General features: G+C 44.7%; 1 protein-coding gene across 1 annotated transcript in view; it reads right to left on the reverse strand.

Annotated features, from left to right (window-relative positions):
- Positions 1 to 2906: 2906 nt before the first annotated feature.
- GAN (gigaxonin) overlaps positions 2907 to 24197 on the reverse strand; it is a 42763-nt gene continuing 21472 nt past the window's right edge. Inside the window, exons 10-11 of the mRNA XM_068150878.1 lie at positions 18913 to 19022; positions 2907 to 17768 (exon numbers count right to left, since the gene is read on the reverse strand). Of these exons, the coding sequence (XP_068006979.1) occupies positions 17587 to 17768; positions 18913 to 19022 (292 nt within the window). The 3' untranslated portion in view covers positions 2907 to 17586. The remainder of the gene's footprint in view (positions 17769 to 18912; positions 19023 to 24197) is intronic.

Genomic DNA, 24197 nt, shown 5'->3' on the forward strand with positions numbered 1-24197 from the left:
ATGGCAACCTGTCTTTGAAAGGCTTTTCTAGTCCCGGGGCAGGATTAGGGAATGAGAGAGCAGCGCAGGCTGTGGAAAATATCAGGGCTCCACTGCTGTAGGTAAGGTGAACCCTGCGCTCACCTCAGCAGCCAAAGGCAGGCGTTCCTGGGTGCTCTCCTGGGGTGGTGGAGTTCAAACAAGCACCGCGGCAAACGAAGGGTCGTACCCAGCCCCGGTCTGAGCAAAGCACCCAAGTCAAAAAGCAGCGCACGATTGCAGGCACCTGATGTGCTGCTTGTTCCAGAGGCAGCAGGGTGGGGTGCTGCCAGAGGAATCTGCTTTCCTCTTCAAGACAGAGAACATCAAAGTAGCCCTGAAAATCTGAAAGCTCTGGTCAGGCTCTCAGTATATTCTAAAAGAGCAAAGGAGCACTCTTTCCAAAGGTCTTTCCTGAACGTACAATCACATGCAATGGAAAAACACTGCTTGCATGGCACTTTGTATTTGTCACCTGTGACCCAGGGCTGATGCCTGCTTAACTCCCTGATTTAATCCAACAACATGTCTCAGCAAGAAAAAAGAAAACCAAACCAAAAACCAGCAACAAACCAAACAAACACAAAGCACTTTCCAGAGTTTGGAAAGGAGTTAGAAAAAACTAAAGTCACGCTCAACACTTCCCCTTCCCTGGAGAGATAGGAGTGCTGCTTGCCCTTTCCTGATGATAAGCATATCCTGGTGGTTAAAAATACATTTTGCTCTTACCGTAAATTCTCCATCAGCCACCTCCTTTGGCCCAGCCCACGGTGTTGGGGTTCACGATTCCTCAGAGGCCACACGTGACAGAGCTCGGCCTGTGCACTCCAAACACGCTGGAGAAAAAGCAAAGATAATAGCTCTGATCCTGCTGCTGTTGGCTTCACCTGGAGCAGCAAAATCTCTGGAGCGGCAACGTTCATCTCCAATGACCTGCACTTTCCCCGGGACCCTGTGGACTCTGCATCAGCTTTTGACTCTGATTTTACAGTGATTCAGTTAATTTTACTGTTTCCAGTGATCACTGTGCCAAACAAAGGGCAACACCAAGCAGGGCTTGCTGCTTGATTTGAGGTTCTGGAGGCCAGGAAAGCATTACCTGCTCTGCAAAGCTTCTTGTTCTTCCCACATCACTTCTTATTTCTTCTTCACCTGGAAACCTGGTTTGGTGAAAGTCTGCTCTGAGACTTGGACTCTGCAAAGGGCTCCAATGTCTCCTCTTACCAAGGAGTCACGGGCCCTGGGAAGAGCCTGGCTCAGCATAGCTGGGGCTGCTCATGCACCCAGACAACTCCACATCAGCTCCCACCTGCAGGGAACCTTTGCCAGCTGCATTGCCTCTCCTGGCACAGTCCTGACAGGAAGAAGCTGGTGGGACACACTCCTCTCAGGCTGAGGTAGAAGCTGATGGACAGCTGTGATTCCCCATGGTGCAGACATCACAGGAGTCACAAGTCGTGTTGCACAAACTCTGAACGTAGCCTAACTGGCAAGCACCTCGCAATAAAGGAGGCACAAGGAGGCCTTGCTCCCAGGCCTTCAGAGCTTCGGTTGTGCATAAAAGGTAAAGGAAGTCAAGCAGCACCTCTCTTCCCTCTCTGTTACGATTCCAGGCTGTGGAATAATGATAAATCCAAGTTCACCCTCCTGTCTTTGTTTCCAAGACTCAGTAAGACAGGGGAGATATGGCAGAGCCCATCTATGCAGCCACAACCATGGGAACACCAGCAACAAGAGTAAATCAACACGAGATTCCCTATCATCAGCCCGTGTTTACACTGGAGGCCTCAGGCTCTCTGCACCAAACTGGCCGGTGGTTCAGGACCTGTGCTGGCATAGCTGTTGAACTAGGGAGGCACAGATTTTTTTTAAGCAGATATCCACCTTCCTGTGCTCATAGCCACTGCCTCTTTTAGAATACATTTCCAGCATCTAGCTTTGCACTCTGCCCCAAAATGCAGCTTCTCCTTGACTCCTACCTCACATCTGGCCATGTCTCAATATCCTTTTCTTTAAGAAAAGGAGAGGTAGATCTCTGGGTGAAATCACACATCATTTTCCTGAAGATGAGAAGGTCTAGGACTGCTGCAGTGGCTGAATTCATTGCTGTCATCATGCTCCCACCTATAATCACGGATGCTGGTATCCCCCCTATTAATAACTGAAAGCCTTGGCTCTGGCTCTTGGCTCTCGGAGGAGGCAGCAGTGGCAGAAGCAGTGCAGGAGCAGAACACAAAGGAAGCGTATGGCATAACTGGAGTTGCAGCTGCTTGGCATCTCCAAAAAGCCCAGACCTCTGAACTTGAAGAGGTTACAGAGGCCCGCCATGGCGCAACCGAGGGTCGCCAAGTACCTGGCAGCCCTGGAGCGAGCTGTTGTCCTCGCCCTTGGAAGCGGTTATGCTTCACCTATTTTTTTTCCCCTCTGCTTTTAAAGGTCACATGAAAGCAGCAGTATTTGTGAAGAGGACAAGCGAAGGTGACTGCAGGGGAGAGTGGAGACATTCAAACAACTGTCAGAAGAACACAGGTGAGCAGAAGCTCCTTCCCACTCCCACCGCTCCTGCAGTGGCCATCACCAATAGCTGTGGCCCAGAGGTGGTAAGCACTTACTGCCCAGGGACTGCTCCTGCCTCCCCTCATTTCCTTAGCCTTTCCTTCTCCATTTATTTCCTTTGGGTTTTCCCCTTTGATTAAACTCCTGATTAAGCTGGCATGTAGCAGTGTTTAATAATAAAACAGGTAGCTCATGGGAGGTGATAATTATAAATATCTACTGATTTTTCCCCCCCCATTTGTTAAGACCTTGAGAGAGGGAAAAAAAAAGGTCTTGAGCTGCGTTCTTCCTCTCATGTAAAAATAGAAAGAAGAGCCGTAAGGAGCAGTTAACAAGTTTTCAAACCATCAATGTTTTATTTGGTTAGTTTATTAAACACCTTTAAGACAATTAATTTTGGTCTGCACCCTTCTATAAAATGATTCAAGTTCTGAACAAACCTCCAATACGTAAAGCAAAGTTACTTTTACCAGACGCAAGTTTCAGGTCAAAACGCAACACTCTGTTTGCTTACAGTTATAAAACCCGGTCAAATACAAACGACATTAAAAAAGATAAAACACTTTCACTGATCCTTGGTACAATATTACAGCACAATTTGCACAGTGGCAACTAAGTCCCCAAAGCACAAGTCAAATACTTGAAAAGGGAACCTCCCTTTAGTCGCCCAACATTCTACCGAACACGTAAACAAAGCCAGTGCTACTTAATCCGGGAGACTTCTCGCCTCCCTTTGCGTATCTCGTGAGAGCCACAAAGCATTTCCACCAGGGTGGTTACTGCTAAGTAACCAAACAGCTTTCCTGCTTTGCTGATACAGATTTATGTGCAACTACTCCATGAAAACAAATGGATGGAGGTGGACCTGACTCTGCACTGGGCGATTTATGGCAACTAAAGTAAACCAAGGAAAAAAAAAACCCCAATCTATTTTTCTCATAACAGATCATAAAAGGCTTTATTAAAACAAAACAAATAAATCAATACCATATTATCCGTGGGTGCAACTGGAGTAACTGCCTTGTTCTTCACTTTCAAGCCATCTAATGTAGTCACAGAGTGTTTTCAATTGGTGAGTTTGTCCCATTGCAAAAGCCAGGGTTTCAGCAATAGGTCAAAGTGCCATGAGAATTGCACATTTTTCTTCAGTCATGAGCATGGATGGTAGCATGCGACGTTCCTTTGTCACTACGCCTAGAAGTTTGCTCTTACACTAACCTATGAACAATGTAGGATCTCTTACGAAACAGAAACTACAACAAAAAATTAAAATCCACATGTGAGATGGAAAAAAAGCCAAGTGTCAGTTGACAAACATTCCTGGGAAGGTTCTACTTAGCAAGCCTGACAATAACACCTCCAGAAGAGAAAGGAAAAATCAGAGCAGTGACAGAAGGGTTCTGATGTACCCAACTCAGGTTGTACTTTGCATAGGCAGTCAAGGCAATTGCACTGCAGAGCAGCTAAAGGATATTTTTGCCTGCAGTCCTGCAAACCCCTTCTTGGCTTCCCCCCACCCGCATACCCCTTAATTCAACTGTAAGTTCAGTTAGCCTCAGCTCATGTGAAAATGTGTACATAATTAAATGGAAAAATACACTAATGGCTCTAACTTTCCTCTCCTCCTTCCCCAAAGTCACATCATATCCATGAGGGTATCACACACTTTCCAAAACTTTTCCTATCTGGTAGCATTGGTATTATCCTGACAGAGTGAAGGAGAATTGCATACTGCACAAACAGGACATATTTACATAATGCTCGAGTGTAAACAATATGGGATGGAAGCAGTTTAAACAAATCCCACTGAGGTATAGCAAAAACTCAAAGTTGCTAATTTAGCCTCTTAAGTGCAATTGAAACACTGTGCACTGCCCCTCTCCAAAAGGATCCCTCCAGAATTAACTACCCTCCTAGGCTTATTCCCTTAAAGCTACATACCCATGCTAGAACTCATCATATTGACTTAATGCAAAGAGTTGGGGGGGAGGGGAATTAATTTCCAGGGTTACTTAAAATCTTTGTAGTATTCAAAAGGAAAGCTAGTAAAGGGATTGACCATGGAAAATGTGGTAACACACAGTTTTAAAAATATCTCCAATAAGTCTAACACAAACCAGCAAGTTTATACTTTGAAAAATGCATAGAAACCCTGTCAATACAAAAATCCCCCCCCTCCCCCCAAATTACACAGCTAAACAGTTTTTAATCTAAATAGTTTATGTGCTTTTCCTATAAAGGCCACTTTGACATACAAGTACAAAAAAATTTACATTCCCCCCCCCCCCCCCAAATAAGCTATTTGTTCCTCAATTAAAAATACTGAATATGGAAGCATAGCAACTCTCTTGCATGCCAGCTGCTCATCTGCAGCAGCTTCCTCCCAAGAAGAAAAGTCTCCCAAGCATTTTCAATTGCCCAAAGAAATAAGAAACGCCTTCAGACTTTTTGTTCTGCCTAGCACTAAGGAAAAAGCTGGGGTTAGGGAGGGAATAGGCTGAACCCTCTCACGCTGCTGGGGAGGGAATGCACAGACACAGACACCCACAGAGAGAGTCTCCGTTTGTCTCCTGTGTTGTACACTGAAATCCCTTCTTGAAACCAGAGAAATAAATCAAGGTTAACCTGAACTGAAGGCAGACAGAATGGTGATCAGAGTTAGGAAGAAGCAGCACAAGGTGGGTTGGGTAAAATCTAGGCAAACTGCTCAGAAGGATGGATGTAAAGGTGAGGAGACATAGTCCAACTGGTAGAGAAGAGATACTCACCAGGGGAAAACAGTGTACCGGCTCTGTAAGTTAACAGAGGGAAGAAGAGGAACACAAGGAACAAACTTCATTGGAGAAAAACAAAGCAACAGCAGAACAAAGAACCATTACCACCAGTCCTGACCACGTGGGCTTTTATCCCTGAATTGCCATGGAAGCAGCAAAATCAAACTCACACAAGCAGCAGAAATGAAAACTTACTTGGACTGGATTCAAGACGTCACCAATCGTCTTTACATTAAGCACCAGACCCACAACAGAACAACACAGGAACAGAAATACAAGACCCACATCTACCTGGAGGGGCACAGCCAACCCCAAATGCCTGACATGCTCTACAGCAAAGAGGTGCAAATGCCAGGAAGTGGCCCCTAACTTACACCAGCAGGTGAGCCACCCTGGTGGGTTTACAAGACAAGACCCAGTCGACAACGGGAGACTGACACAAGGGACACACTTTGACAGCACAGCATTCAGAGTCAAAACATCTAATAAAGTGATGGGTGAGGCAGGGGGGACAGAGGAACACCAGTGAACAAAAGTTGATTTGGATGAGTACAAGTTCTCCTAACCTTGGACCAAGGACTGGATTTGGAAGGACACGAGTCGAGCTTCTTCTGTATCAGAAGGAATTCAGCTCTCTGGTGCGCAGCATTGCATAGTTTGAGGCCAAAGAGCACTTAAAGTCTTCTTTTCTCCTCCTATTTAACAGAAGTAACTCAACATACTCAGGTCAGCACGTTCCAAAGCCTGGCCCCAAGCAATTCATGGATTCATTTCCAAAGGATCACAAGGTGATCTTGGGGTGGACACAAAATGAAAGCAAAAACTCCATCCCCTCCCAAAGCACAGCCAGACCCACAGAAAACATGCACACAAATAGCCCGTCATGGTAACTACATCTATAGTACAGGAGGCAAAGCACCACAGCTGGATGATGGGAACTAACCTTGCTGTCAAGCTGTGTGCCAGTGATGCTCAGCAAGGTCAGGTGAGCGTTTCTAGCACCCCACACTGACTTTATGTATTCTATATTCTGACAATCTCCTGCTCTTTATTTAATGTTTTAGCTCTGACAGAACGCTGAAGCTCCACGAGAGCAGCAGCCGTGCGGCATTAGGTTCCAACACCTTTCTACTGCTTGGCTCATGGAACACAGGTATCATAGCTGGGTTCATCAGTGTAGCTGTTATTTCATTCTCCTGTGCTAAAATAGAGTATTTGTGCAGCACAAAGTCAAAATATATTGGTCATCATTAATCAAACAATGGTTTGGGTTGGAAAGGACCTTAAAGATCTTCTAGGTCCAAACCCCTGCCACAGGCAGGGACACCTCCCACTAGCCCAGCTTGCTCAAGGCCTCATCCAGCCTGGCCTTGAACACCACTAGGTCTCAAGCTCCTGTGCTGGGTCATGAGATGGTAAACACCCAGATGTTTGTTCTGAGTGTGTTGTGGTTGTGCCTCCTATGAATCCCTGCAGAGGTTTGAGAAGCTGTGATCAGCTCACATAACAAAGGAGAGGAAGTGAGATGACATCTGGAGGAGCATGAGTCCTGGCTGATGCTACTGGAGAGGGACTTGTTAGAGGAATACTCTCACATTGGAGAAGAAATCACATCTGAGGATGACCTTCTGGCTGCTGTTTAGTCTCTCTGTCTCCTGCTAGACTGGGAGTGCCACTGTATATTTCAGTTCTTTAGCCCAACCCTACAAGATTCATGGTACTCAATAAACTCAAAGGTAGAGCATCTAACATGAAGAAATTTTGCTTTTTCCCTTTGAAGGCAAAAATAAAACAATCTCAGCTTGTCAGGCTCCCACTTCAGTCTACCAAAGGACATGTACAAGCTGGGAAGTACTTCGACATTTCTGCTGTCTTAAAACAAGTAAAGAGGAAAACCAAGTGGCAGGAGCTCCCCAGTTGTTTAGGCAAATACTTCCTGTTCCATCCTGCAGAAATAGTTCCAGAGCCACCAATATTTCCAGATTTTAATACAAATGCAAACTATTAGATCTCCTCTAACACTCAACCCATAATCCTTTACATCTTACCCACAGGGTGGACTCATGCTTACCCATGCTGCCAGGGCACAGCTGCCAGGCTCAGACTGCACACAGACTGGGCAATGAATGCTGATACTCTTCAGCCTTTCCTAAAATAAGAGGACCATGGTTTTGCAAGCTCAGGGGGATTCTCCATGGTGCCTCATTACTGGCTGTTTGAATCAGACAGTGCTGCAGGTAACACTCCTCATGAAGGCAACTAGCCCCTACTTTCTGGACAAAAAGTGGAGGAGTTAGGATGGTCCAGAGGGCAGCACCCAACATGTGAAGTAGGAGAACAAGGCAGTCTCTGGACCCTTTTCAAAAGGCTGAAGGGCTCTTAGATTAAGGAAGCTGAGAAATGCTACACTGGGACTGTGAAGCTTACAAAAAGGCACTACCTGATGTCTGGAGATGGGACAAGGTCAAACATTGGCCCCCTAATACTTCCTGCTGCTTCAGAGAGGGCAGGGGTCTGTTGTTTTTTTTTTTAATGTCCTTCACAGAATGAAAAAGTTTTAGCAACTTTTAAGTTACCAAATCCCTAACCTGAACTGATGTTACAATTAAAACAAAGAAAGCACAGTTCCCACCCAGGACTCAAATTCAGACCTCTGTTCCATGATGCTGCCTTAGCAGGAGGGTTGGACTTGATGATCTCTGAAGGTCCCTTCCAAACACCACCATGATGGCATTCTGCAAGCCACCACTCCTAGAGATATTTAAGACCCCTGGCATTTAGTGACAGGGTTTAGTGATGACTTGGCAGTACTGGGTTAATGGTTGGACTTCATGACCTTAAAGGTCTTCTCCAACCTAAACAATTCCATGATCCCACAAGAGCCTTCTTCTCGGATCTACCAAGTTGGTGTCACTCTACCAATGACAGCAGTCAGTAGCTTCCCTCCTACCTCCTGACCACCCTTGGCACAGGGCTGCTAAACCCCTCAAGGTGCAAAAATCTCACCAGCAAGGTGTGTGCTTCTGAGGCAAGAGCTGAACAGATGAGACCTGAGTGCTAAACCCAGAGCTGGCCCAACATCCAGATGCTCCAACAGCCACACGGGTCAGCTTGTCCCAGACATGCAGGGAGTAACACACAGCCATGTCCTGGGACCGAGCCCAGGAAGATCAGTATTTATGCAACAGCCACCATGATGCCAGTAGAAGGCTCTGGAGTTAGCAGCTGATTGGTACAGTCTGCAGAGACATGGGGAGTTCCTTGACTTATCCCTACTATCGATGCATGGCCAGTAAAATGTTTGCCACACTTAATTCAGCATTAATGTGAGCTGCTACTTAAAATTTCAGAGGAAAACGCTCCCCATGAAGCATTTCTGGGTTTTGCCTTCACAAAGAAAGAAGAAAGGAGCCATTTCCCCATTACATGGTGTGTTATTAAGGCCATTGACCAGGTCAGCAGCTGTCTGTAGGAAAAGGGATGACTGAGCACCCAGAAAAACCCAACCCCAGAAAACAAACACCGGCTGATTATCAGCTTACATTGGTACTTTAAGAAGTCAAGCACAGTGTAAGGAAGTAAAAAATGTCAGAATAGCACCTTTAGAAGCAGAAGGAAACATCCTTTTTTCTGGTTGGTTTTTTTCTTCCCTTTCCAATCCTTCAAGCTAAGCAAAACCCAATGTACTCGAAGATCTCAAAGAAATGGGCAAATAGGTCACCTCAGGTCCAGAGCTTTTCCTCTGTAGGTGAGTAAACAAAAAACTCCATGAAAAAACCCCAACCCAACAGATTAGACAGTACAGATAAAGCAGTCATCTTCCCTGCTGAAATAATGGATCAAGTTCACAGGCAAAACATTGCAATGTGGAGGCAGAGAGAAAACTACCTGATCTGTCCCTAAAAGAGCAGACAATTCTGGGCTTTAAACAGATTTTTTTCTCCCCTATATAAAAATAATCAGGACAGTCTTTCAATTTCTTCTCCCATTTACCAGTACAATAATTACTTTCAAGTAGTATAAACTTTTCTTTACTTACTACAGCAGCTGCAGGTCAACCTTGGTCTTTTTGTACAGAAACATGCATTTAAAATGAAGTTGAAGTAAACTGTCCTTGGACAACGGCATCGTTCTGCCCTGCTTCTTGTCTGCTTTCAGTTTTTTATTGAAGGACAAAATGAAATTGAAAACAAAACAAAAAGATGTGACAAAGTGCAAAGGGACCAAAAAAACCCCATATCATAATGAGGTAGCTGGGAACAGGGCTTCTCCCCAGGGACAAGGCAGCAGACTTCCAGCCACAAGCAACATGCATCCAGGGGCTACAGGTGTTCTACCTGCTGGACTGCTTACAGATGTTCAGGTGGTCTCTATCCTACTGACATTAATTTTACAAGCTTGATCAAAAGTCATTTCACTGTGTATTAAGCACTCTCCCCACCTACATCAACTGGAGCTAAAAGATGGAGAAATGCGAGAAAAGCACAGGGAGATCTAATTTGTGTGGATGTCCTGCAGCCCACGGGAGCTCTTCCTAGTGCTCGGCAGCAAAGGCAATGCATTCGGAAGTAAATTCAGGGCAAGAGCAAAAGCAGAATTGTGTTAGAAGAGCAAAAGACAAAACAGTTGAGACCAGAAAGCAGCATTATGCATGGGGTATGCCCAGGAATCTGCATCTGTTGGTTTGGCAGGCTTCTAGGGGCTAGTTCTCAGCCTTGAGTCCTCTAAGGCTCTCAGCATCTCTGCAGGTGGGCAATGTCCCAGCCATATTCCTAAGCACTGAGAGGTGGCAATTACATGAACTCTGTGCCTAAAACGGCCTCTTGCCCCATCAGATACACACAGCAAGGCCCTGTGCAGTAAAAGGAGAATCTTCTTGTCTCACTGATATTTTCCTCCCTCCTTAATTCTGCAACACTACCTTCCAGGAGTCCACCAGAACACAGCTTGCTGCTTGCACAACAGAATACCACACATTGCAAAATATCTCCTCAGACCCTTAAACACAAAAAACATCCCAATTACAAGAAGCAAGTCATTAGGTTTTGGAAGTCAGGGAGGGGAAAAAAAACCTGCTTAAAATTGACATAGCAGCTGTTTCCCCAAGCAAACAAAAGCTAGAACAGATCCCAGTTTCTCTAAGCAATCCTGAAGGATCCTTTGGGCTACTTTCAGGCTAGTTCTGAAAGACTTTGGAAGTATTTCTCAAGGGATACTCCTTGGCCTCTCTTCAGAAAAAAACACCACTTTAACAAGTGTTGTAAGGAATGCCACTTGTTTAACTTGACCACCTCACCAGATACTCCAGTGTACTGGTTTACTTATTCTATTATTTAAGCAGACCTCACTTTTTAAGCCCTAAAAGCAGTGAAACAAGCGACAAGGATGATGATGATTTCCTACTATCATATCTACGTTACTAAACCAGATGCTACATAGCCAAAGCTTTAGCAAGTGAGATCACTGAGGTGAGAATCTCCAAACCAGCCAGGGTTGAGGTTTTTGTAGCATGCTCCTTACTGCATACTGAAATTTAGACCTTCCAAAAGGGCTGTTGCTTTCCTTCGGTGCCATACTGTAGGGTTTGTTAGTTTTGTTTTCTGCTCTGAAATCAGTAGAGGTGGCAGCAGCCCATCAGAAAGCACAGACTTTATCTTTGTAAAAGCAGCCTGCTCTACAGCCTGCTCAAATGGCATCTTTTAAGCTCTGACTGGGTTTAGACCTTCAGATGGAAGAAACTTGTTCTTTGGCAACAACAGAGGATGTTTCTGCATTAACTGAAAAGGAAGGAAGGAGGAAAGGCAACTACAAAAAAAAGCTGAGGGCATTAGGAGGGGGTTCAAAAGCACCTAGCATTTAAACCCCCATACATTTACACTTCTGTGTTTTACCAATAAAATAAGGTTACTTACTCTGGGACTGCTTCTTTCTGTCCTATCACTGTAATCAGATCCACCAGTTTGTACAAAGTCTCATTTCATTATGAGGATTCAAGGGCATAGGTAGGCAGTGGCATTGAGCATGTTCACCTACTGAGCCGCTCTGGCAGGTGTTCACTGTTCACATGAAACCCTGCAAAAATACTGGGCAGCAAGAAGTATTAGCCTTTGGCATTGCAAAGTTCCAATCCTCCAGCTCTCTTTTCAAGGCATTTCAACAGACTGTTTCAAACAGCCCTCAAATATTATCCTAATCAAATCCTGTATGTAGTTTCATTATTTTTTGTAACTAATAACCACCAGCCTAGAATAAGCCATTTTTAAGGAGACCTGTAAGGTTTTGTACCACCAACAAATGCACAACATAAGCAGTTTATAGCTGAATTCTCTGTTAGCCTTGATCCTTTTTTAGCAGGTGTTTATCTAGTTAGGCACTTGCCACAGTTTCATTCTCTTCTTTCAGCTCAGATGTTAATCAAACATTTGAGGTAATTGTCTGCTTAGAGTACAAGAGCAGCTAGATTAGAGAGTCACACAGGGCATGGCTGGACCAGAGATGTCACCTTAAAGCCTGGCTGCAAGCCTTCCCACAGTAAGGAACTTCCCAGAAGAAAAACCACCCAAACCCCATAGTGATGCTGAAGAGCAGGTGCCCAACCTGTCAATAAACCTCAGAGCACACAGATGTGGCCCCTACAGAAAACAAGCAGTGCCTCACCCAGATCTTTACAGCAGCATCTCCAAACCAGCTTTCAGTCGCTCACCTTCCCAACTTTAGGTGGTGATTCAGACCTCCTTATTCTCCTTTCACAAGTAGTGTGGTGGGGAAACACAGACCTGACCAACACAGCTCTTGACTCCAATAAGGAACAAGGAAGAGCAACAGAAAATGGCAAACGTCAAAAGGCTACAGCACTGATGACCAAAACACAGGCCTGGGCTACTTCCTCAGTGGCAAAAGGAAATACTTCAAGCTAAGATAGAAATAGTACTTTCTAACTTCAAAACAAACATGTATAGAATTAGCACCCCTCCCACCAACCCAAAGAAGCTCTTTAAGTACTCCAAAGAGTGAGGAGAACACAAGCCCCAAAACCTTGATGCTAACATTCGAGGCAGAAAGGATCCATACCCCAAATTAAATCCAACTCCTTGGAAAGCATGGCTGTGAGTGGCACCAAAATCCCACCTCAGTTACAGTCTCAGTGTGCTTTTGTCCTGAGGTGCAGTCACACTTCTTGAGACACAGCTCCCTTTCTGCAGGTGAGATTAACTCAAACAAATTCCACTTTTAAATACTGAAACCTGTTGTCAGCTGCCATTTGTTATATGCTTGCACGGCACTAGTGCTCTAACAAAGAGCAAAGTGCCCATGGGTATCACATGGAGTGATGCCTCAAGGCAGCTGTGAAGAGTCACAGAAACCTGCAGAAGAGTATTTAAAACCCAAAAGAACAGAACAGCAGACTTCCAGTGTTTGAAATAGCCCTCCTGTGAAGAGCAGAACCACTGCTTTTGGAACACAGTGACTCTGAAGCAGCTCTCCAGTTTAACAGAACCACTGAATTGTTGTCACACACAGAGGAAACCAAAAGTTTGGCACTTTAACAACTTGCAATTGTTATTGCATCCTGCACTTTGCTGGCACATGAGCCTTAGCAAACCCATGCAGGCTGTACAGCCACAGTATTTATGGAACCAACTGCAGACACTGCAGTTCTAACAGGGAAGAATGCTCCCTAAACCCCTTGCTTGTGCACTTACCAAGTCATACAGGCACCAGAAATATTGCAAACTAGAATTTAAGCTGCCTGGTGTTCTCTGGAAGGGGAGTTTGTAAAGGAAGCCAGGTGTTTCACTAGCTGTGATGGAAAACCTCCTCTCTTCAACAAAATCTCTGCCTCAGGAGGCAGGCTGTGTGACATGCAAAAAGCACACAGCCTGCCCACAGTCATTAGTGAGGTGGTTTTGTAAACTTGTCTCTTTGTTGTCAGATTACCTCCTATCCTTTTGTGTAATTCATGTTCATTTGCTTTCCATTTGAAGAGGAGGTACCCTCAAAACTACAGAAAGTCACCTGACCAGGAACAGCTGCATGGATGCAGCATCTTCACAAGCACTACAACTTCAGGAATAGATGATTAAATATCAGAGGACAAGCAGACTTCATGCAAAACAGAACAGAAAGCTCTTCAGAGAGCCTTTCTCAAGGTGAAAAACCAGGAAAGATGAGAATTTGAAATCCAAAACTGACTCTTTAGGAACACAAACATCTCACAAGGCCAGGTAAGGAACAGAGACCAGGCCAGGTGTGTGCCTCCGTAAGAAACCCAAGAGATTTACTTTATGAGAGCAACAGCACTTTACATCTTTGCTTCTTTAATCACTACTCCTGCTGTGCAGAGCAGTCACAAGACTACATGTTTAAAACAAGCACAGGGGATGCTCTTGTGTGCTTATGGTGTTACCTCTTTTTTCCCTACCCCTGCACTCACAAACTGATTTTACCCTTAAATTAGCAATGTCATAGTTTGTCCAAAAGAAAGAGGAGATTTTTTGGGGATGAACTGTGGTAAGAGGTAGAGTGAGGGGAGGGAAAAAAAGCCACCACTACTCCCATCTTCCACAATCCCTACCCCCTGCTTGGAGATTTTCTGAGTACAATGGCTGAGATTTGTCCAGTTCTACAGCAGGAGGAAGGAAGGAACACAAAGACCCAAGCCAAGTCATTGGAGCCTGCAAGGTGACCCAGCCAGTCCTCATCTGGGATTGTGCTGAGCTTGGCTCAAGAAGCAACCACCTGAGACCTGCAGCCAAGGACCCAGCCCCAGTTAGAGGTGTGGTGGGCATCAAGTCAGCAGTGCCCTTCAGCAAATACAGACACTGGTCTCAAAACATTGGCATTTGGCTGCTGTGATGAACTCACAACCCCAGGGAGGCACCTAGTTTGGTAAGTCACCTGTGAGGGAACTGGCTGAGTCTGAGAGCTGATTCACCAGCTCGAGGGAATTAAGGCTACTGTGCCAAGCAAGGACAACTTAAACAGCTTCTATACTGCCAAACCACCTAAACCCCCTGGACTGCAAATGGAGAGACGTTATGGGTCACTCCCCGTGTGGTTCAGCCATCACGTGCATGGTCAGGCAGCTGCCAGGAAGGCAGGGACAGCTGGGGTGGTGGCATGTACCAGTGAGCCCAGTTCAGTCTATAGCTGACTGCAAGTTCAACATGCTCAGGAAACTGGTGACCTCCCTCCACTCAGCACCTCTGGTATCAAAGCCTCCCTCCCCTACTGAAGTTGACCACCTCTTTCCCAAGAGCAGCCAGAGGTCACCTGTACAATAAGGCTCCTCCCAGAGGAAGGAGAGCCTTGGCTTCAAAGCCTTGCTCCACTCCAGGAGGCAATACAGCCTGGTTATTGCACATCCCAAGAGATGCACTCATCACAGGGCTTGTAGATCAAACTAGACAGAGACACATACAAGTAAGACCTCAGAAGATGCATCCCCTCTCTCCTATACACAGAGAGGCCAGAGCATCTCCTGGATTGGCTCTACAGACAGTGCAGATGAGAAAGAATCCCCATCCCCTGGAAGCAATGCCAAGGAAGTGAGTTTGAGATCTCAGGAGTGCTTAAATCTTCCCCTTGAGCAAGCACCTGAAAATCCAGGAGACAACATCTCCAGAGACTTGGTCCCTGGCCACCACCAACCACAGCAAGTGACAGGAGTTGAGGTGCTAAGAAATTAAGCTCGTAGCTGTTTGAGGTGAAGAGGCTTAAACTCCTTGGTGAAATACCACACCGAGTGCATTCACAACGTGCTCCAATTACCAGCAGGTTTCTTGCACTTATCAAAACCAAAACAAAACCCTAAGCAAACCTACTGCTAGTCCTACCTTAAATGTAAACATTTGGTTCAGTAACTTTAACTGCAAAACACTGCTAGACTATGTATGATTTGGGTTTATTCTGTGCACTTATTACTTAGGTCTTCTGGATCCTGAATGCCCTCAAATGTTCTGGGAAGCTACAGGGACTCAAGAGATAGCAGCCTGCAATAGTCTGAGTAACATCTTTGACAGCTTTCTAAGCCACGTAGAAAACTGAGCTCAAAAGTGAAAGAGATCCTTAGGAACATTCATCACTTTTGAATGTGGGATCTTGGCACTTGGTCTGAGGAGGGAAAAAAAGAATCATCATAATAAATGGGAACAATGTTAAGACTTCCAAAAACAAAGGGAAGTTTTACAGCTAAACTAACAGCACTTGATTTATTTCACAAGACAGCCAAGGATGGAAAATAGTGGTTCACATTTCTGTAGTAAAGCATTATATATAAATTTAAAATCTAAAGACATATATATATTTTTATATATATATATATATATATAAATATACACACACACCAAGTTTACTGCACTGCATAAATATATAAACTTTTTCTATGTGCCAACTAACATAGGCCAGAAAATTGATGTAATATAGTTCAAGTTTTGCACCACTTCAGCATTGTATAAAGAGAAACAATAAATAATGGTCAATGCTTGGCTGCTGCCCTCTTTCCACCACCCAGCTCCCTCCTCTGCTCAGAGAAATGCCAGCCACACATCAGTGCTATGGAAGGACTGAGCAGAAGCCAGTTTCAGAATGGCTCTTCAAGGAATATTTAGTGAAACAGGACTATCTTGTACCTGGTTGGGATTGCATTTCAGCCTATCTAAAATGATTTGACAAAGATGACAAAGGTTTACACTAACAGAAGTGAGGGCAGAGATTGGCTTGCCTGAGGTCCACAGCAGTTGCAGAGGGGAGAGTTACTGTTTGTAGTTATAATACTGGTTAGACGAGCTCTCTTTTTCTGAGGGGCAGGAGGTTTTATTTCTGTGTCCGTCTCTCTCGTTTCGTTCCTTCCAAATAAATACAGGTTATGTCCCACCCATCACAACAATAACTAAATCAAAAAGTTGAGGTAAAAGTGTTCTACCAGCTGATCCTGACTACCAACAGAAGTCAATTAAATATCGCTATCGACGTGCACAAGACTTGGTCAGAAATAAAATGCAAGCCACTGAATTCTTCACTATCACCACACCATAACCCCCAGCTTTCCAAGTCAGACAGCAGTAAACAAGACTGTACCTTAGCACGGAAATCATTTAGTAAACCAACTTTGGATCCCAGTTTGAAGTTGCTGTCCAACCCTCCCTTAACTCTTAGGCCCAAATCCCTGTTTTCTGCAAAACAAAGATATCCTGATGGCCTTCCGCCTTTGCTCTGGCAGGGACGAAACACACCTGTCTAAAAATCCCCAGCCTTTAAAACCATTCTCAGTTTAAGTAAGAAAGAACACAACCTATTTTCTTGACTGTTGTCAAGTTTTGTTGTCTTTCACCCAAAACAGCGATCGCTGTGAACCGCTCCCAAGGCCCTTTTGACTCCAAGGAGGGGGCCATGCAAGCCCACACCCGTCCTCCCCCCGGTCTCTATACCAGGCCTATTCAAATGACAGCATAGAAAAAACAGTTTACTTCTCTGTGGTATACTGTACCCATTTCAGATTTAGTCCATTTGAAATATATTAGAAATATCTGTAGGAATGAAAACCTTGCAAATGAATGGAAAAAATCCTATGTACACACCTCCACCAGTAGATTTTTTTTTTCTTTTTGTTTTTTTTTTAGGCACAGACCTTAACTTTTGAGGAAGGACTGGAAACAAAAGGTGCAACCACCAACATCTCCTGCGGCACTATGGTCAAGCAATAGCCTTTGCAGTATACCAGGGAGGTTGGTTATCACATAGCTTCTCTGTGTTACAGCTATCCAGACCAGGACAGCACTGTGATTCTCAGCAGTTCCCCTCAGGGGAAACACAACTTAAACCTTGTTGCTGTTTTTTGTTTCTTTGTTTGTTTTGGTGTTTGTTGTTGGTTTTTTTTTCCTTTCTTTTGCTTTTCACCAAGCTGCATCAAAGGAATATCAATTCCCACCAGCTTCAGACACAAAAAGCTCCTTCAACAACATGGTTTGAAGTCCAATGGTTACGACCGAAGGTGTTTCCTCAATCCCCCCCTTTTATTTTGCCCCCTTTCTTTTTTATGTATACTTAAGCTATTTGTTCCCGAAACAAGAACTTAGACTCAAGCTTTTTAAGCATTTAAAACAAAAACAGTTACCATACCAAAGCACAGCATACAGTGTAAGTTTCAGCTGTAATTTCTCAGCTTTTCCTTTATATAGAGCTATATTAAGGTGGACTGAGCAGAACTCTTCCAGTCTCCTCCACTGCCGGCACAGGGTCACGGAGAAGGGACGCGGATGCGGAACAGTCCTTGCTGAAGCTGCAGTCGGAAGAGTTTGCAGTTTGCGATCCGCAGAGCTGCACAGCCGGTGCGGCGCAGGTCCGAGGGGAAGAGAGGCTTAGTGCGCTGCCAGGTCCCCGTGCTTCTCTTAAATTCTCTAACATAGTCATAATTTGTGCCTGAATTCATACATGCACAACAACAAAAAACAAGAGATTATTAGAATAGCTAAAGCATGCTGCAGCTCTCCCTGTGTTTTAGCCTGGAGAAGAGGAGGCTCAGGGGTGACCTCATTGCCCTCTACAACTACCTGAAGGGTGGTTGTAGCCAGGAAGGGGTTGGTCTTTTCTCTCTAACAACCAGCACCAGAACAAGAGGACACAGTCTCAAACTGTGCCAGGGGAAGTTTAGGCTCGAGGTGAGGAGAAAGTTCTTCACCGAGCGAGTTGTTTCTCATTGGAATGTGCTGCCCAGGGAGGTGGTGGAGTCACCATCCCTGGAGGTGTTCAAGAGGAGATTGGATGTGGCACTTGGTGCCATGGTCTAGGCATGAGGTCTGTGGTGACAGGTTGGACTCAATGATCCTCGAGGTCTCTTCCAACCTTGGTGATACTGTGATACTGTGACCTCTTAAAGGCAGCCACACGAGCATGCACAGAAACACAAATCCATTTCTGGATAAAAGGTTGAAATCTTTGTCCAAAACCCCTCCCATGACACTTCTCACCCACCTAAACCCACCACATTTGGAGCTTTGCTCTTTCACGTATTTTGTGGAAAGCCCTGCTGCAATCTGGTACGTGCACACATGGCCATGAAAGCATACAGCCTTCCAAATGTTTTTTACCGCATCTGGCCAGATGCTGAAGGCTGAGTATTGAGTATGCTCATTAGCACACATTTATTCAGCTGGGATTTACAGCCAAGAGCCTCTATCCCATCCATATGAACGGCTGGATGATGTTCCCAAAAATTCATCACCACCTGCTTAACACTGCAAGGATGACAGAAACACCCTCAGGCACTAACATTTTTACTTCTCTTCAGAGAAATGCAGGAACATACTCTCAGTCTTATCTCTTCTGATCTTCAAACTGCTAAGCAGCCAAATGCTTGTAGCTCTGAATGGTTCTGAAGAGCTCCAATGCACAAAACCAGCCTGTGCATATCTGTATGTCCAGCACAGCTCCCCTAAACTCAGCAGAAAAGGAATAAAGAGTAGCCCCTGCATTTTCTTCTAAAAACCTCTGGTCCTACCAGTGGTACCTATTTAAAAGTGTGGAAGAAGACAAGCAACAGGAAGTAATTAGTTCTAGCTCTGACCTGTATCAAGATCTCCAATCACATAAATACTGGCTCCAATGGGTACAGCTCCATACACAAAGGAAGAACTAGTTGGGATACATAGGTTCTGGTCATTTAGATAAATCCACCTGTAAAAAAGAATAATGAAAGAAATGAGAATGCATTTAAAAGAATCCCAGGTTCTCTGCCATCTGTAAAGCAAAAGCAGAGTGTACAAGTTAATTTGCTACATAAAAACCTGCTGGACTAATTGTCTAGTTCAGGACAGTCTTGGCTTTTCCTAACCAGGACAAGCAACTGGTACTGCTGTTTGGGAAGCTTGGGAGACTATACTGAAGTTACTTCCTTTCAGAATTGCTACACTCATCTGTGTAATCTATCTGGAATAAATTCATCTTGCAGCCACCCACTGTGACCTTCTGGAAGAGACCAGGCATCCAAGAGAGTCTCTTCCACAACAGCTACACCAGTCAATTTTCCCTACAGGGAAAATTTTAGGCAGCTTTGTCTTAAAATCAGTGGAGTCATAAAAGCACAGAAGCTTAATAGTCTGCACTAGGAGAAATAAATAAATTGCCCTACATGATCCTACTTTGGTAGGGGGCTTGGACTCAATGATCTCTGGAGGTCCCTTCCACCCCCTAACATTCTGTGCTACTGCTGACCTTTGAAAATTCTGCATCCTTTTAACCCATGATTCAAAGTAAGCCTCTCTTCTGGCACTGAAGGAGAGGCTGCTACATATCATTATCTTGGAGAGGGAGATCAATTTTTAAAGGCCAAGTGAAAGGATTAGCTGTCCATTATTTTGTCTGTGCCACAAGCTGAAGGACTCAGATTCTGCAGAAAGTAAGGGAATAGTTTGTAGCTGCCACAGAGGATGACAGATGAGCTAAGAACAGAAAAGGAGAAGTCCTCCACACTGATTCTGAAACAGAGCAAAACATCTTCCACCATATTTCATTAGCTTCCTGTCCTTGCTGTGGGAAAAGGGCAGAGTCAGTGGTTCTGCTGCCTTTAGCACCCAGTTACCTACCATTAACAAAAACTCAGTAAGGGGGGAGAGAAATGCAGGAGGAAGGCTGCAGTTCCTTTCTTCCCCTCACCTCTTTCGTTTGTTCTTGTTTTGTTTTAATTTGCGTGTGTGTGTGTGTTGGTTGTGGGGTGTTTTTAATCATAAATATAGGAAAGACTATACTGAAGAAGTGGAAAACAAATATTAGATGAGTTTAGTCTAGCTACTGATCACATTTGAGCTTGCAAAACATGTGAACTTCAGTGGTTTGTCTGCACTAGATAGCCAAGGCTTCAGGGTTTAAATAAAAACCAGCAGTGTGGGACCCAAATATTTTCCTACTGCACATCAAGGGAGGACAATATTAAAAGTGTCTGTAGCTGCTTGTGAAAATTTGTTCTCAACCTTTCTCAACCTTCATACTCTAAAAAACAGACACAACTTTTCAGGAACACTTACAGCGGCTTTAGCAGTTAAAACTAGGAAGGAACAAAGACAGGAAGGGCAAGGGGTCACGTTTCATCAGAATTTGACTAAGCTCCAGCTTAATGTGGGTTGTGCCTGCTGTTTCAACAGTATGGAAAAAACACCATGACCAAAAATTCAGAGTCTTCAGGAATCTGAAAACACTCCTTGGAACATAACTCTTGCGTACTTCCCTGAGCCGGCTCCGCACACAGCGAGCGCGAGAGCAGGCGGGGGGAAGGCAGGGACCTTTGTAACCAGACAGCAGTGACTGCTCTGAAACTGAAATATGCTTCTACTCAAGAGAAGAGGAAGGAACCCTGGGTTGTATGCCCCCTTCAGGTACTGGAAGGCTGCTATTAGGTCTCCCTAGAGTCCTCTCTACTCCAAGCTGAACAACCCCAGTTCCCTTAGCCTGTCCTCATAGGAGAGGTGTTCCAGCCCCCTGACCAGTTTCGTGGCCCTACTTGATTTATTCATTACTTGTTTACACAGTCTAGTTTAAGAGGAGTCTCACTGTTTATTCTGGTGCTAGTGTGAAGATCTCAGCAGCCCCCTAGTCTATAGAGGAGTCTGTGTCATGGCTAAGAATAACACTTCTGAAAGACTGCAGAAAACAATTTTGAAAGACTCTGCACTGAGAGTTACTCTGCAGCAAGTTACTGTAAAGGAAGCAATATTCAACAAGTTAAGCTTCAGTCCTTTGATCCAATTCAAGAATTATGCTGGTTTATATGAATTAATATGTTTGTACACTGATCTAAGTACATCCTTAGACTTACACACTATGTAAAACCAGACCCCCGTGGACACTGGATGCTTAGGACAATGCTAGATCCTGTATTCTCAGGTGGTGAGAGGCGAGGCAGGGCTGAGAATGGGTGCAGATCACACACATCTGCCTTGCTGCACGCCACTGGAAACCAACAATGGCTGATGGCTGAACTCAGAGTACAAAAAATCCTTTCCATTCAAAAATGGAGTTCTGCACTTACTTAAGAACAGCTGGGAGAGTCTGCAGCTCATTAAGAAGCATGCGATACCAACATGTAGCTGTTAAAAAGGGACTGGATTTGGGGTTGAGACTGCTGGAATTTATACACTCTGCTTTTGACCCACTGCTGCTAAATGATCTTGCTGACATATTCCTCCTTTCCACAAATCTATCTTAAGCCACCACTTCCGGATTTGTGTCACTAAACCACGTGTCCCTGTCAATGTGTTTCAGCTCTGACAGGTTCAGTGTCATTCCTTCACTGTAACTACAAAAAGATCTTGTACTGTGGAGTCTGAAGGTACTTAGAATAGAACAGAATAGAATAAACCAGGTTGGAAAAGACCTTTGAGGTCATCGAATCCAACCTATCATTCAACACCATCCAATCACCTAAACTATGGCACCAAGTGCCTCACCCAGTCTCTTCCTAAACACCTCCAGTGATGCTGACTCCACCACCACCCTGGGCAGCCCATTCCAGCGGCCAATCACTCCTTCTGTGAAGAACTTCTTCCTAACATTCTGCCTAAACCCCCCCCAGTGCAGCTTGAGACTGTGTCCTCTTGTTCCTTCACACTGACTATATCTTTCACATTGACTCTTTGGAGCTGCTGGTTTGAAGGGGGCTAATCACCTTTGTTTCAATTATTTGTTTCAGAAACTATTTCTGAGAGAAGAAATGCACTTTTCAATCATACATTCATCACCCTGTAGCCACTGCATAAGGTTTAAGATGAAGAATCAGTCTCTGTAGATATCACAGTATATTGCCCACCTGTGGTAAAATCTACAGCAGCACTTATGCTCTGCTGTGTATCATTACTCAAGAGCAGAGCACACAACACTCACTGCAAGGGGAATTGCTTAACTAATCACACACACACACTGCTATTCAGCATAACAATTTCACAGACTTAAGTATAGTTTAGCTTTCATTCTTCACTTAAAGTGATTTAGACTTGGTTTCTGCTATTTCTGAATCAGCACAGGAAATAATACCCTCATGTTTACCAGAGAGGCAATTTTTGCCTTCATTTGGTATTAATTTGATATCATGATAGTGAAATTATGGTAGTTTTCCAGACTCAATCTTACTTCAAAGAAAAGTGCCAGACAACGAAGTATTTTTTCCCCCTCTCCATATTTGTCTGACTGCATTTGGAAGGGAAGTCCTTTTGTGGCCATTTTGTCCCTTTTCCACACAGGTACAGCCGTTGAGGTGCCTCAGTCACTGCCACAGTCGTTCTGAAAGGCATCCATCCCACACACCGCTCCAGGGCTGTCCAACACCAGGGAAACTGCGAGCCTCAACAAGCTGGGCCGTGACCTCACGCAGTCACACTGCACCCTCTTCTGGCCGCAGCATCCCTTCTGCCTCCCGGGGCTGGGTGCCTCCCAAAGCAGAGAGCACAGAGCTCAGCCAGCAGCACTTGCTGCAGAAGTGGCCGCTGTCCTGTCTCTCCGTTTCCAAAGTAAAGCACAACATCTAAGAGCCACCTGCAGCACGAGCACCGATTTATGCACAGATCCATTGCTAAGCTTAATTCTGCACACAGGGCCAGAGCAGAAAGGCAAAGTCTGAACACCTCAGCAGCCCTCCATGTGTGCCTCCCTGGCAGGTTACTTGCTGCTGCCTCACCTTCCTCTGTGCCACACACACACATACCATACAGAGTGCTGCAACACCACCTGAAGCAACTAGACTTTTGCTATAGTTTTACTTGAATTCTGTAACTAACACCTCTGAGATGCCACCAAGCAAAGACACAAAACCACACACTGGGAATGCTGCCAGGCAGGTGCCTGTGCTGAAGTCAGCAGGTGGCACCAAGGACTCACCTGCAGCACCCAGGCTGGAGCCTCCAAGCTTTTTCATACTCTGCTTCATTACAGCTCAACCTGTATCAGCCAGCGAAACAGGTTTACAGTCACTGGTGTGGAATCATCAGCTATTACACACCACCCTTTGAAGAACAGAATCAGCCTAGAAATATTTCAGGCAAATCAACTAAAAATAGATGGCAAGTAGGAAACAGGGGAGCACTTCTTTGCACAGTTCTTTCCCTTTCAAAGACCTATTGCCAAAAAGTTAATCAGCTTTTAGCATTTCCCAACACCACTGTGGGACTTAAAAACCCTAGAGAGCATCAGCAGCAATAGCCTTTCTTATCTGTCTGCTTCCTATAACCACTTTAAAGAATATCTTTTCTCCAGCTTCATTTGATTATGGCTAATTCAGACAGCACTTTGAACAACACAGAAGACCTCTTCATACAGAAATTAAAGTCTCTTTATATCCATGCCTTGCAAGAAAATGATATAATGGACTTCCAGCTATTTGTGCATGCTTTTATACAGGTCACAGCCTTCCTCTTGTAATCCAGACAGATTCAGCTCCTCCACTGTCAACAAGCTTTGAAACATCTGACCACAGAGTCTTTATTTTTCTCAATTTAGTTTATAAAAAAAAGAGTATTTCAATTTAGAATAAAATAGACCAGACCAGGTTGGAAGAGACCTTCAAGATCATCACATCCAACCCATCAACCACTCCAACCCACCTAAACAACTAACCCATGGCACCAAGCACCCCATCAAGTCTCCTCCTCAACACCTCCAATGATGGTGACTCCACCACCTCCCTGGACAGCCCATTCCAAAGGGCAATCACTCTCTCTGTGCAGAATTTCTTCCTAACATCCAGCCTAAACCTCCCCTGGCGCAGCCTGAGACTGTGGCCTCTTGTTCTGGTGCTGGTTGCCTGGGAGAAGAGACCAACCTCTGTCTGTCTACAACCTCCCTTCAGGTAGTTGTAGAGAGCAATAA

The sequence above is a fragment of the Melanerpes formicivorus genome, unplaced genomic scaffold (assembly GCF_026170545.1).
Source record: "Melanerpes formicivorus ecotype bairdi unplaced genomic scaffold, bMelFor1.0.p_v2 SCAF_20, whole genome shotgun sequence".
Classification (NCBI taxonomy): domain Eukaryota; kingdom Metazoa; phylum Chordata; class Aves; order Piciformes; family Picidae; genus Melanerpes; species Melanerpes formicivorus.